Source organism: Tetrao urogallus, assembly GCF_951394365.1.
Source record: "Tetrao urogallus genome assembly, chromosome: 1".
In the NCBI taxonomy this organism is placed as follows: domain Eukaryota; kingdom Metazoa; phylum Chordata; class Aves; order Galliformes; family Phasianidae; genus Tetrao; species Tetrao urogallus.
Genome location: NC_136813.1, coordinates 70,709,781 through 70,723,589, shown reverse-complemented (window position 1 = coordinate 70,723,589; position 13,809 = coordinate 70,709,781). Strand labels below are relative to the sequence as shown.

At 38.1% G+C, this 13,809-nt stretch overlaps 1 protein-coding gene across 2 annotated transcripts in view; it reads left to right on the top strand.

Annotated features, from left to right (window-relative positions):
- The window catches only part of MID1 (midline 1), a gene marked incomplete at both ends in the record, with an annotated part of 89,239 nt that extends 80,718 nt beyond the window's left edge, over positions 1-8,521 (top strand). For both annotated transcript variants that reach the window (XM_079546994.1, XM_079546993.1), the window contains 3 exons: positions 3,836-3,997; positions 6,397-6,604; positions 8,173-8,521. In XM_079546994.1, the coding sequence (XP_079403120.1) occupies positions 3,836-3,997; positions 6,397-6,604; positions 8,173-8,521 (719 nt within the window). The remainder of the gene's footprint in view (positions 1-3,835; positions 3,998-6,396; positions 6,605-8,172) is intronic.
- Between the last annotated feature and the right edge of the window lie 5,288 nt (positions 8,522-13,809).

Genomic DNA, 13,809 nt, shown 5'->3' with positions numbered 1-13,809 from the left:
GCGTTCACCAATAATTGCCTGAGAGTCCTAAGAGAAGAGGGACAAAGAAATCCAGTGTGTTTTGTGTCTTTTGAAATAACAGAGACTTCCACTAGCAAATGAGCCACGTTGAACAGAGGCTTCCCATCTCTCTCTTCTGACTGTGGAGAGACTGTAGGGTAGATAAAGTCCTAACTCACGAGCTCTGCTCTTTGTTCATTGCCAAGTGGGATGAATCTAGGCCTGTGAGCATTTTGCCTTCAGGCCTCAGCAGCAAGATGTAGAAGTGCATAAGATGATTAAGGTTATGGATGTACATAGCAATCTAACTACTGGCTAGGGTTTTTAATAATATAATATCTTATTCTTGTGTACCTGAAGGATAATGGATGTTGTGTATGTGTAAGTTCACATACTTGGGATGAGAGAATGGAGAATGGCAGCCTGGTGTGGCTGTGCCCTGCACATAGCAGGGGGTTGAAACTCAAGGATCAGTGTGGTCCTTTTCAACCCAGGCCATTCTATAATTCTATGATGATTCTAAGATTCATCGCATTTACAGACTTACTGATGTTATTTCATACTCCATCAGAAGCATCTAAGTTAGGGATTCCTTCCTTAGTAATTTTGGTTTCTTTCTGAATCAAGTGTTTCAGTTCACTTTATTTTAGCTTAATATTTATTGTGCGATAGCACCACTGAGCCAGGTGAATGGCCTTAGTGCAAAATCTATGTGGTAGTTCAGCTATAGAAAGAGTATACCTTTACTCTAAAATCTGTGTCAAATTTTTACTGGGATAAGTAGTCATTGAGATATTTTTTGCCATATTTAAATACTGCTGCTTTTATTTCCACTCTTCCTTTTAGGAAACCCATTCATACCCAGCTGTTTGAAGCTATTTGAATCCTTTGTAGTTAACACAAGGAGGCTACGTATGTTCAGGATATGACTGGCTGGAGAATAAGCAATAAACTAGAATCTTTTTTCTGCTTTAAAACAGGAAACTGTTTTAAATAAAACAACAGCAAATAAATATTTTTGTTGCAGTAAATCATACTTGCAGTTCATTTCAGTGCTACCTAACACCAAAAAAAGTGATATTCTTGATGAGACAGAGGGACCTAGAGAAAAGTTGCATACTGTCTGTCCCTCCAGGTCTGATCTTAACAAATGAAAAACTGGATAAAGCTTACTTGATTGTAGCTTGTTAATAAGATAGTTCAAAGACACAGATGTGTGTTCAACCTCAAGATCAGACTTCCGGGTTTCAAATCAATGGTGGATGGATTCATCTCACTTTATTTCAGCTACCTGAAGTTAGAGATCTCACCTAAGCCTTCTCCTTCAGGCCAAAAAGAGAAAGCATTTTTAGCACTTAGCATTTTAAAGAGAAGCATTTTTATGTTCACATCTAAAGAGGTGGACTGATTCCTGGCTCACCACAGTTTACAAAACAAAGGTTAGACATTGCAGCTCTTCAATTACATGACAAGATGATATGAATCCCTGAAGCTGTGCCTCAATTACTTATTTGCACAACAGGATGAATAACTTGCTTACATCTCAACAATGTCATATGAGAGAACTTTGAGAGTAACGTTTCATAATTTTTGCTTGAAATCTGGGTTTTAAATTCTATTTCTAATGACCTTTTATTGTGAAACGTATATTCCAAATTAGGAAGGAGTCTTTTAGTTACGGCGATGAATTTTTGATGAGTCTGTAAGCCAGTATCACAGCACGTATTCTTTAAAGTTTTGTGTTAGCCTTTTAATTTTTTCATGACATAAAGATTTTAGATTGGCTAAAATGTGAACTAAAAGTACTGGTGGCTTCTTAAAGATTCTCTTGTTGGTTTGCTGGTAAAAAAACCAACCAGATTAAAAGCTGAAAACTAGTTTAATAGTACATTTGCATCCACAACTTTTTCCATGCCCTGTCAAGGCAAAGTTTGTCATGAATTTTTCCCTTTGCGTTTTCCAGCCTTATGCATCTACACAGATTCATATACTTTAATTTGCATATACCTTTTCTAGTTGTATAGCTAGAAAAAAAGATGGTGAACATCTATGTATTTTGTTAATGTAAACTTAAATTTATTTCGACATTTATAACAAAAGAGTTACCAGACTGAGGATCCGTTAGACTAGGAGCTGTTCAAAATGTGCAGTGAATAATACAGGTGACTCACTGACACGAAAGTTAAAGAAGTTAAATCATAGAACAATCAATAGACCATAGAACCATAGAAGAGACCATAGAACAATCAACAATAGAAGTTAAATCATAGAACAGCTCAGGTTACAGAACCATAGAATCATAATTTGGAAAAAAGCCTTCAAGATCATCAAGTCCAACTGCACTTTACCATACTACCCTAACTGTAACAGCCCTCCACTAAATCATGTCCCTGAGCAACACATACAAATGTATTTTAGACACATCCAGGGATGGTGACTCAACCACCTCCTTGCGGAGCCTATTCCAGTGCTTAACAACCCTTTCTGTAAAGAAGTGTTTCCTGATATCCAACCTAAACTTATCCTGGCTCAACTTCATGCCATTTCCCCTCATCCTGTCACCTGTCACCAGTGAGAAGAGATCAACCCCGCTCTCTCTGTAAGCACCTTTCAGATATTGGAAGAGAGCAATAAGGTCTCCTCTCAGCCTCCTTTTCCCCAGACTAAACAGCCCCAATTCCTTCAGTCTCTCCTCGTAGGCCATATTCTCCAAGGCCTTCACAAGCCTTGTTGCCCTTCTTTAGACCTGCTCCAGCACCTCAATGTCCTTTCTGTACTGAGGTGCCCAAAACTGAACGCAGTACTCGAGCTGAGGCCTCACAAATGTCAAGTACAGGGGCAGGATGACTTCCGAAGTCCTGCTCTCCACACCATTCCTGATACAAGCCAGGATGCCATTGGCCTTCTTGGCCACCTTGGCACACTGCTGGCTCATATTCAGCTGAATGTCCATCAGTACACCAAGATCCCTTTCCATAAGGCAGCTTTCCAGCCACTCCTCCCCAAGCCTGTAGGGTTGCAGGACCAACATTTGGCCCTATTGAAATTCTTACGGTTTATGTCACAGTAGGAAAGATGCATGCAGTTGAATCAGTTCATATTAATGGAGTATTCTTCTATTTTGCAGGTGATATTGCAGATTATGTTTTATTTATTTCTTACATGTTATACTTGTGTGATAGGAAGTAAATATATCCCAAACGGTATATTTCTAAATAGAAAATTAACTAGCTCTTCCCCAGCTAACATTTAACCATGGGAAAGAAATCAAAAAGTTGCATCAATAAAACTTACTTGTTAAGTTATATCCTAGCAAAGTCTGGAGTGTAGAAGCTGAAGCTTGCTCTGGTGATCATTTTTTACCTAGTTTGGCTTCCCATGATTTCCTTCAGGTCCTAAAGAATGCGTGTCTGTCAGAAAAGGTTCCACAGCCCTCCTAGCATTACTATTTATGTTAGTTTTTTGAAGCTTGAGTTAATTAATCCAAAAGGTAGATTGATAGGATCTCCATAGTACTCGATCCTTCAGCAATAAAGAATTCCTTGTGTTACGATATGAAAATTCCCAGGTTGCTCATGCCTCCAGTGAGTCTTTTCTTAAATGCCTATTTTTTTATGGTCAATTTCATATAGCAAGAAGTTAAAAGGTACTTTGGATGAATGCTGGTGAAATGCCTTAGTAGAATTAAGTAGCAACCCAGTGCATAAAATAGCACTTTAAAAGGTAGAAAAGCGAATTTTTTATCAGCGATTGGATGCTCAGGAGTGCTTTAAATGTTCCCCTCTTACAAAATGTCTAGTATGTTATGACTAATGTGCTTGGTTTGAAATTGCAGGTTTATGTAACTCAGCCGACAGCTGGATGATTGTTCCCAATATCAAACAAAACCACTACACCGTGCACGGGTTACAGAGTGGCACAAAGTACATCTTCATTGTTAAGGCCATTAATCAGGCTGGCAGCAGAAGCAGTGAGCCAGGCAAGCTCAAGACAAACAGTGAGTAATGTGAAATCCAGCACACACACTCTTCTCCTTTTTAGGTTTGGTCTTTGAAAGACACGTGAGTGTAGAGCAGATTAACTTACAGTGCTTCCCACAGTGAAAGCCACTTATTTAACTTGATTCAAGATTGCCAGTGTCTCCACTACTGCAGAAATTACTTTCTGTTCAGAGAAGCATCTGTACTCTGGTCACTGGAAATACCATTTAGGAACAGAGCCTTCATATATGAAATGATTGAAAATATTATTTTGCGGTTTGTTTTAGTGTCCTATCTATTCTTTTTCCTCTACAAAGTAAAACCTTTCCTTATGTTTGCAGTAAAACATTTTAGTTTTGTATCGTGTTCATAAGATAATTGCTACTTTTAATTTTGTTCTCCAGAATGATCTTTCTCAGGACACTGGAAAACTTCTTTAGCTGCATTCCCCTCATTTTTTTATGGTGTTCAGTGGGGTGGTAGAGTAGTTAGAGATCCCACTTCAAAAAAAAAAGTGGTTGCACAAATTATTAGCAGATGTAGTATGGTAATTTTAAGACTGGTTTCAGCCTTTTTCTTGTGTCCTGGCCAACAACCCCTCAGTCCTCTGGTCATCATAAACAGCTTTGATCTCGGGAAATTGAACACTGGGTTTGTGCAACCTCTGAAACCTGCTTATTGAGGGGGAGGATGCTCAAAGAGGGTTGATAACTCAGCATTGCAAGAAGCAGGGTGCAGAGAATGGCAAGTACCAGTTCGGGGTCTATTTACCTGGCTTGCATTCCTGTGTCCTGCTGCTTGTACAAACCACGTATCTGCTACCAAGCATTTGGTAACACGTAAGAAGACCCACTGGAAATGACAGTCTTTCATCCTTTTCTCTTTTTGTGACCCAGTGTGGCACAAAAGCAATCTCTCAGGTGACTGCGAGAAGGGGTCTATGCAGATACAGTTCAGTACAGAGAAAGATATGCATCAGATACTACTTCAGTGACACAAAGGCTACTAACCAGCTAAGGAGGCAGCTTGCGGATGTTTTACTCCTATCCAATAGTAAGAAAAAGATTTCAAAATGCACTCCCAAATAATATTCAGTGTATTTATTTCATACTTAAACATAATGAATGAATAAATAAATATTATGAAAGTAGATTATAACTTTAGAAATACTTCTTATCTAATTTTGCACTTACCTATAGTAATGTTTACTGAGAATTAGTATCGCATCCATCATTTTCCACTTGAAATTTCTACATTTCCCGGTTTCCTGGAGATCTGGAATCAGTGCATATTGACTTCCTATTCAGAGGAATTTCATTTCTTCATATTCCCACACTAATGCTTTCAGTTTCACTTCATGAAACGTACTTAACTGTTCCTTCATAAACACTGAGCAATTTACATCTTACTTGAAATTCACTTGTCATTGTCAGAGGGTCACAGACCTCATGACAGTGCTCATGTCTATTTTCTATGCATGCAATCAAATCTTCTGCTTACATACTTCTTCCTTGATATGAAAGAAAATAAGAAGGGAAAAGGGCTTTGATGGAGGCCACATAGAGTCATAGTTTTCTAGCTGTACCTTTGTGGAGGTAAGCAATCACCCTGCTTATTAACACACAAAGCGCATTGATCAGAATTGTGGCAGTCTTTACATATCTACAGGGTTTGGTTTACCAAAAAGTTTCCTGATATTGTCTGCAAGCACTGTGCTACAGCTGAAGAGACTTGCCAAGATCAACAACCTCAGCAGTGTTTTTACACCATAATATCTGGACAAAGTTATAGTTCACTTCCTTCTTTTTATTAATGCATGGTATCCAACAGGACAGCACCACATAGGCATCCTTCCAAAACTGATCCTGAATTGTTGACTGTGCTTGTTATAAATAAAGCTGTGAGTGAAGGAACAGACAAGGCTAATGCTTTTTCTTACTTTCAAATTCATTTTGTGGGATTTGACAATAACACTTTCTTGTAGCAATGATGAAAATGTTATTATGGAACTTTATCCCTAGGGAATTAATAGAATGTAACATTCTAAATCTAATATGCTGTGAAAAAAAGCAACCCTCAGACCTTTATTAACATGTATATTGGTTTCGATTACATGCAAGAATTAGAGTGTTCAGGTTACCTTTAGGTCAGAGATAATAGGCATGATGATTATGCAGGGCTCTTTTCAGAGATTGTCAACACAGGGATGTTAGTGCACAATGAGACTGACAATGAACTGGCAATGCAAACCAGCTAGTGCAGAGAGCAAAATCAGTCTGTCTTGAGAACACTTCAGAGAAGGAGATTAATATGATTATGTAATCTTGTATGCTTCTTTCTTATGCTTTCTATCAACTCCTCTTTTTAAAATTAAAGACAAATTGTTCTCCTGCTACCTTTGTCTTTGTGTATCTAGGTCAGCCATTTAAACTGGACCCCAAATCTGCTCATAGAAAACTGAAAGTGTCTCATGACAACCTGACAGTGGAACGTGATGAAACCTCCTCCAAAAAGAGTCATACACCAGAGCGATTCACGAGCCAAGGGAGCTACGGAGTAGCTGGCAATGTGTTCATTGACAGCGGACGGCATTACTGGGAAGTGGTTATAAGTGGCAGTACGTGGTATGTATATAAAAATATGTATGAGAATCATTGGTTCACACCAAAGGCCCATGAAGGCCTCAGCACCGTTCCTCTCATGGAGATCAATAACTGAGACCTGAGGAATGGTTCAAAAGCAGGACAAGCATATACTTTTACAGCTGGTCAGACTGTTTTCCCTAACTCCAGCACTCTCAGACATTGCAACTTACTCTGCCTGATAGATCATTCTTATATTTAGCAACCCACACAGAACTTTTCCTTTGTTATTGAGGCTGATTGGTTTTTGAACCTATGGAACATACATTTTAAGATTTTAGTGTAATGGAGAGCTAAGAAATTTCATCTTATTTCTGTAACAGAGTGAACTTTATATGTGCGATATCTCTTTACTAAATATGAAAGATGTTACTGCCCTTCTGTTTTGCCCCTTCAAAGCAAAACAGAAACAGAATATGAGGCTAATTAGACAATCCAACTTCACAGTGGTGGAAATTCTGAGGAAAGGGTGAGGAGCAGTGGTGCTAGGTCTGTGCCCTAGGGTTTGAATGTAGAGACAATAAATGAAAGAGTGTATTTATCTGTTTCTGAATGATCCTCTGTGCAACACAGGGCTGGGTTTCAAGGTCCCTTTAGTCAGTAGAAGAGATGTTATCCTTTGAGATTCAAAGGCAGCAGTCTTGATGGAAGTTAATGGAGCAGAAAATCAGTGAGGTCTTCAGATATGCCCAGTGTTTCAAACAAGAAAAATATTGTGTGCTTGTGCCAACTCCAAGGCAAGAAAGCAGAATAACTTGTGGCACATTAATCTCTGTTGGTTGAAAGCTCAACAACATATAACAGCAAATACTTCAGTGTCTCTAAAACGTGAGGAACTTTAGCATTTCTTTAATATATGAGAAATCAGGTACTTGTCGTGGATATCCATTATTGGGAACATTTTCACAATCCTTTTACTTTGCACATCTTGCCATAAATTATGGTTTGCAGAGCGAATGTCTTCACCTACAAATGCTTCACTTGGCCCAATACCCTGTCCAAAAAATGCTCATTTGAATCTAAAAACCACGCCAACATCTGGCAAAACATATTTGGGAATGGCAATTTTATTTTTTTTTAACATGTCTTTTGATGTTGATTCCTATGTTCCTCCTTCTGGTCTATATATTATAGGAGCAACAAGAGATCAGATTAGATGACAGACAGCAAAGTACTTTGAAATCAATGAATTCCTCTGTGCTCATATGTTTAGAAGTGGAAATATGAGGCACAGTGATTTAAACTCTAAGTTCCTGAGTACTCAACAGTTTTCCCTTTGAATACCAGAGATGCATGCTCCAAAAAATTACCATAGCAGCCAAACTACAAACAATGCGAAGAACAATAAAGTTTCTCTGACCTCTCAGAATGAAAAGAGATGGGAAAAACATAAATTAACTCTGTGCCAAGATTATGTTGCAACTTCACTTAATTAGAATTCAGTCAGCACAAATAAGAGACCAAGGCCTTGGTGATTCCTTTGGGCTGACACTCTGACACACAGGCATGACAAGAGGCACTTGCTTTCCAGAGCTGTGTTTGTTTTGCAGGTATGCCATCGGTATTTCATACAAGTCAGCACCAAAGCATGAGTGGATCGGGAAGAACTCTGCCTCTTGGGTTCTGTGCCGCTGCAACAACACTTGGGTGGTGAGACACAACAGCAAAGAAATCCCAATAGAGCCTGCACCTCATCTCCGCCGGGTCGGCATTTTGCTGGACTATGACAATGGTTCCCTTGCTTTTTATGATGCCTTGAACTCCCTGCACCTTTACACCTTTGACATTACATTTGGGCAGCCTGTATGCCCCACATTCACTGTGTGGAATAAGTGTTTAACCATTATAACAGGCTTGCCCATCCCTGATCACTTAGACTCCTCTGAGCAGCTGGCATGACTGTTAAAAGCTAACAAGTAGGAGGATGTGTTTCCCAGGGCAGCTGCCTGCAGGAGCTCGCCTGGAGCTGGTGGACTGCGTGGCATCTCAGTTGTTGCTGCCAAAACCAGCCAGAACCGAAAAGGGGTAGATCTCTCTTTTCTGAGTACTATATGCAGAAGGACAAGAATTTGCTTTAATAATACCTTAGAACTCTTTTTGCAGTTGCTTTTGTTTTGTTTTGCATTTAGTCCCTTTCAGGAAGATTTATAAATTATTTATAAAAAAAAAAAAAAAAAAAAAGAAGAAGAGGAAGAAGAAGAAAGGAAGAAAGGGGAGAGAGAGAAGAGAAAGCCTGGTTTGGATACCTGAAAAATGACTTATTTGTTTTGCACATTGATGGTCACATTCATTAAAGTTTCATCAGCTCGTTACATTATTTTATTTTACAGTGGATAAAGGCAGGAAATTGGAAGGATAAAAGTGTGCAGTGGTGGACAAGTCAGTATACTGCTGGTTTTATTCATGCCAATTTTAGTAATCATTACTGATCTTATTGAATGCAAAATCTCATAATTTCTACCTTGCACATGGGAATGTGCAGACCAAAAAGAATAAAAATAAACAACTAAAGAAGTAGAGCTAGCTAACGCAGCAAAAGAAAGTTTAATTTACTTCTGTTCACAGGGCAGTGCATTCTCTGTTTGCAAAACACATGTGGAATATCTTCTAGAAATCTGAGTGCATAAATCATGTGGTGATTTATTTTGTTGATGACAACATTCCCATCTGTCAGTTTCACTTTCGTCTTTGGGAAACATTGTAGAGTCATTGAGGACATTAAAGACTGATACCATCTCTGAAATGGCAACGCTGGAGGAGAGGAGCCACCCCAAGGTCTGGCTGTAGACTAATTTGACAAAACACTGCAACACTTAAGGTTTGATTGTAATGGAAGACATTGCGTTTCTGATGGTAGACACATGAATGCTTATTGCTGATTTTACAAGGTTCAACACAGCAAGCACAGCCAATAACTCGGAAGTGAGACATGAGCCACCTTACCATTGGTTTTAAATTAAATACAAATGTTTCATTGTTGTACATTATGTAGTAATAACAAAGCAAGGAAATCTGTTTTGCATGAGCTGTATGGAGAAACATTGCAGCTGGAGTTTGTTCATAATTATAATTGTCTTGAGCTGTTTGGGAAATAACAGTTCTCTTTGTGAATGAGCACTAAACAAATTTTCAGGAATAGTAGGAATCTGCACAGGCAGGCTCTACATTCATGTAGGTGTTGGTGGATGAACTTCAATGAAGTCAATAGAAGTTGCACCTATTTTATCTCAAAGCTGAATCAGGTGCATTTTTTCACTTTTCCTTCTACGAGGTAGAAGTCTTTTGTAATTACTACAGTACTTGTTTATAAATGATCATTTTGGGAGATGTTTCAGGCATAAGACAACTTTAAAAGAATGGTCTTCTTACAGTGTTCTATTGTTACTGTTCAAGTGGTGAAAATCTGCCTGTGTGGAAGGAGTATAAATACCAACTTCAAGAAAATATTTGTTCAGTAGCTTATAACCATGCTTAGGTGTCTTTTGAAAAGGATGCCCTAATGCACTTTGTTCACTAATGGGTCCAAAATAAAATGGTCCCAAACTCAGCTTCAGATTTTTAAAATATTGATTCTGCAGGTACAAAGCTGTACTACAGTTTGCCTTATGATGATGTAGAAAACTTATGAACTTGGTAATGAATACATACACGCATACGGAGTTTGATTTTTCCCTTTTTTAATAGGAAATAAATGTCAGTCTTTGTTCCTTTGGTTTGCCTTTACACGCTCTACTAGCTGATTACTCAAATGGAGAAAAGTGTGACAGTACGTTGCTGGTAATGTATGTGGCTTTTTGCTATGACAGTATCCCATGGTTCACAGGCAAGAACCACCGATTTTTCCAGAGTTGACATAAATACAGGAAAGTTCGTACATGCAGTGTCAGTGTACTGCACTGTTTATTGTTGTGTCTTAAGTAGCAAAGAAAAGAATATGCTCAAAAATGAAAAAGTAAATAAATCCTCAGAAATTACATTTGAATCTGAGTACATTGCTACCAGTACAGCCTGTTGCACATCTGGATGAGTCGGCCTGGAATGTTTGGAAGATAGTTGAGATGGCATGAAAATTATTATAATGAATTGACAGGAGATGAGTGGTGAAAGCAATGATAAAAATGTACAGGACAAAGGGACTCTTAATTTAGGATTTTTGCCAAGTTTCTGCCCAACAGGAAAGTATGTATTACCACAGTACAAGTGGCAAGGCCATGTGCCTCCTCTTTCCCTAGAAATATTAAATCTAGAAGCTGATTTCATAGTGAACAAATTGAAAACACTCTTCAGTGCTTGGCCATACAATGGTTAGCAGTGATCGAGCTGGATGCAGTTAACACCATGAACTTGGAAAGATCTCCAGTGATCTCACATATTTTCATTTTAAAGACACTGTTTTCAAAGGCAGGTCATGGTTTTGGTGAAAGTAAAAAATGAATGGTCTTTTATCTGTATGCCTTTCTGTATTATTTATATTTTAACACAGAATACTTCATTTGGAGTTAGGCCACATTGCTACATTGGACTGTTAGTTCAGTGAGTACTCTCTGTGTGTATATGTTTGTGTATGTGTGTATACATATGTATATACATGTATGGATGTATGGGTATTCACACAACAGTATAAGCACAGATATAGTGCAATGTGTGTATATACGTACATGCATATATACACAGAATGATACTAATTAGGTGCTCTTTTTTGCTTGTTTCTTGAATTATTTCATATTCTGTATGACTATGAGGAAACAAGTTGCTATGAATGGTATTCATCTGGACATTTTTTAACAAACAAAATCTGTTCATGCTTGATAAATCAATAAAAGCATCCATTCAAAACTGTAGCTTCTGTGGTCTGTGGCATTTTGCATGGTCCATAGGAATCTATTGGAATCTGGGGGAATGGGATTTTTGTGTAAAGATAAAGCATGCTATTTTTATATACAGAGTATAGTCTTAGCTGAAGGTTTTCCCTGAGATTAGAAACTTTTGTAACTGGGAATAAGCTAACACTCTATAATGCCATTTTTTTTGTGAAGTAGTCTGCTGAGATGCAAACAGTGAATGTAATAGGTGAAGCCTATGTTGGTATAATGATTGTTCAAGGATATATTTCAAACGCCAAGCTGTGATTCAGCAGATTAGAGACTTCCTTAGAAGATGGTAGCATCGTCTCAGAGGTAATTTAAGCTCTGGTCTAACCTGAAGTAATGTTGTGGATGGGAATTTTTTTCTTTCTGAGACCAGATAAGATTTTCCTTATGTTAGGCTCCCATATGCTAATGCACATCTAACAGGGAAAAAAATCATTTAGAAGTAGGCTGTATGTCATAAATTATTTAGTAGACTGTCTTCATTCATTGTAGATTCCTACTGTTGGCTTTCAGAGAACAAGCAGAGAGCTGAAGTTACTGCATTCTCTGTCACATATCTATTCTTTGTCTGTCTTGGGCATCCCATTTTTCAGTTGCCTGTAGGACAGACCTCCACTAAGCAGCGGGTCCCAAATGTAGGAAGAATAAAAATCCCTCAGTGGCTACACTGTGTAACGCTGGAAATTGGCAAAATACCGATGAAAGCTCGTATGCATTCTTCCTTATATTAGCAATGATAGGTCACTGAACAGCAGTGTGCATGATTTGTTCTGACTCTCGATTGGGAAGGCTGTGTTCTCTCTCTGTTAGAAAACACAACAGGACACTATTGATAGCACAAATTAAAGTGTCAGCTCTTTAATGAGTTGACTGTGAGATGGCCAGCATTTATTGCGCTATGAAGAAATATTGGCTGTGGAAGATTTCTTGACAATTATTTGACATTGGAGAGAGTATTTCATTTGTAATTTTTTGGATAAAATAGATGTCTAGTAGTTCCCAGTTCTGATGTTAATTACAATAGCACAAATTCTAGATTAGCCACCCACAAATACAAAGAGAGAATTGTTGGTAGCTCTTATCTGCTATTAGTTTTAATTGAATAATGTCTTCATTTCTGTGTTAGGAGTGAAAAAGATTTGGATCCATACACTTGCCATCTCAGGCAGGGCATGCCTGGCCTTAAGGCCATTGTTGGGCAGTCTTGGGTGGCTTATCATTTTATATGATCCAGCTGTATTTTCTGTGTAACTAAATACTGGCTTTTTATGGTTGATACAGTTCCTTTCCTAAATGTCAGAATTCTCACATTTGGTCAGAATGATTATTTATTCTGTCTTTACTATTCATAGTATTCAGTGTTGAAATCTCTCCTCATTGTGCTGTTCTTCCTAGGCCTGTCTAATTGAATTGAGTGCTATTTCCATATATCAACATTTGTCTGGTCATCGTTTGAAGGATGAAATGTAAATGACACCAGGTTGACCAACCAGTCAATTTTCCCAATTGTAGCTAAGCCTTCAGCAGTGTCACTCTTACTGAGCTTGTTGTAGTTGACTGCCAAATTGTGAGTCATGTGGCCTGCAGGTTTATTTAGATTATGGTTTTGTCTTGATTTTTGTGTTTGTTTCTGGATATTCAGGGGGTGTTAGGCTTTTTCAGTCAATCAGCAGAGAGATACGTAAAAACATTATGCCTGATGTTTTCAAGCTATTTTATGCAGTTTTCCATTTTGTGATGTTAAGATCTACATCTCATAAAGATAAGTTAAAACATGTGCATAGGTTGCTTATGTATTGATGTAATGGCAAATGTCTCATAACACCATGTCTAATGTCTCTTCACACACTGATTTTTCCCACAGTGGAAATGTGTATGCAGATACAGGAATGTGATATGCAGTGTTTTCCTGTATCATTGGGCTGATTGCCCATTTAGAAATTAAGATCTTCAGCACAATGAAGAACTTTGGTCTTAATCTTTGTCTTTTCTGTAGGGAGGAAAGCACTACTAGCTTCCAAGTGCTGATGGTGGGTCTTCCAGACTATACTGTGCTGTTTGTCTTTATTGTACTTTCTGAAGTAAAAGAAACTCTTTCCACTTTAACCTTTGATTTAGCATTGGGTTTTCATATGAAAAATAGTAAGAGATTAAAGAGCAGTAGCTGTAAATGCTTCATTGTGATGACACATGATTTGGGCCATGAGGTGTAAGACATCTGTGTATATTAATCTTTGTACAGAGAGATACGAGCTTGAATACTTTCAGTGTTGAGGAAGCTCTGGTTTAGAAGCACAGCAATGTAGGCATGTAGCC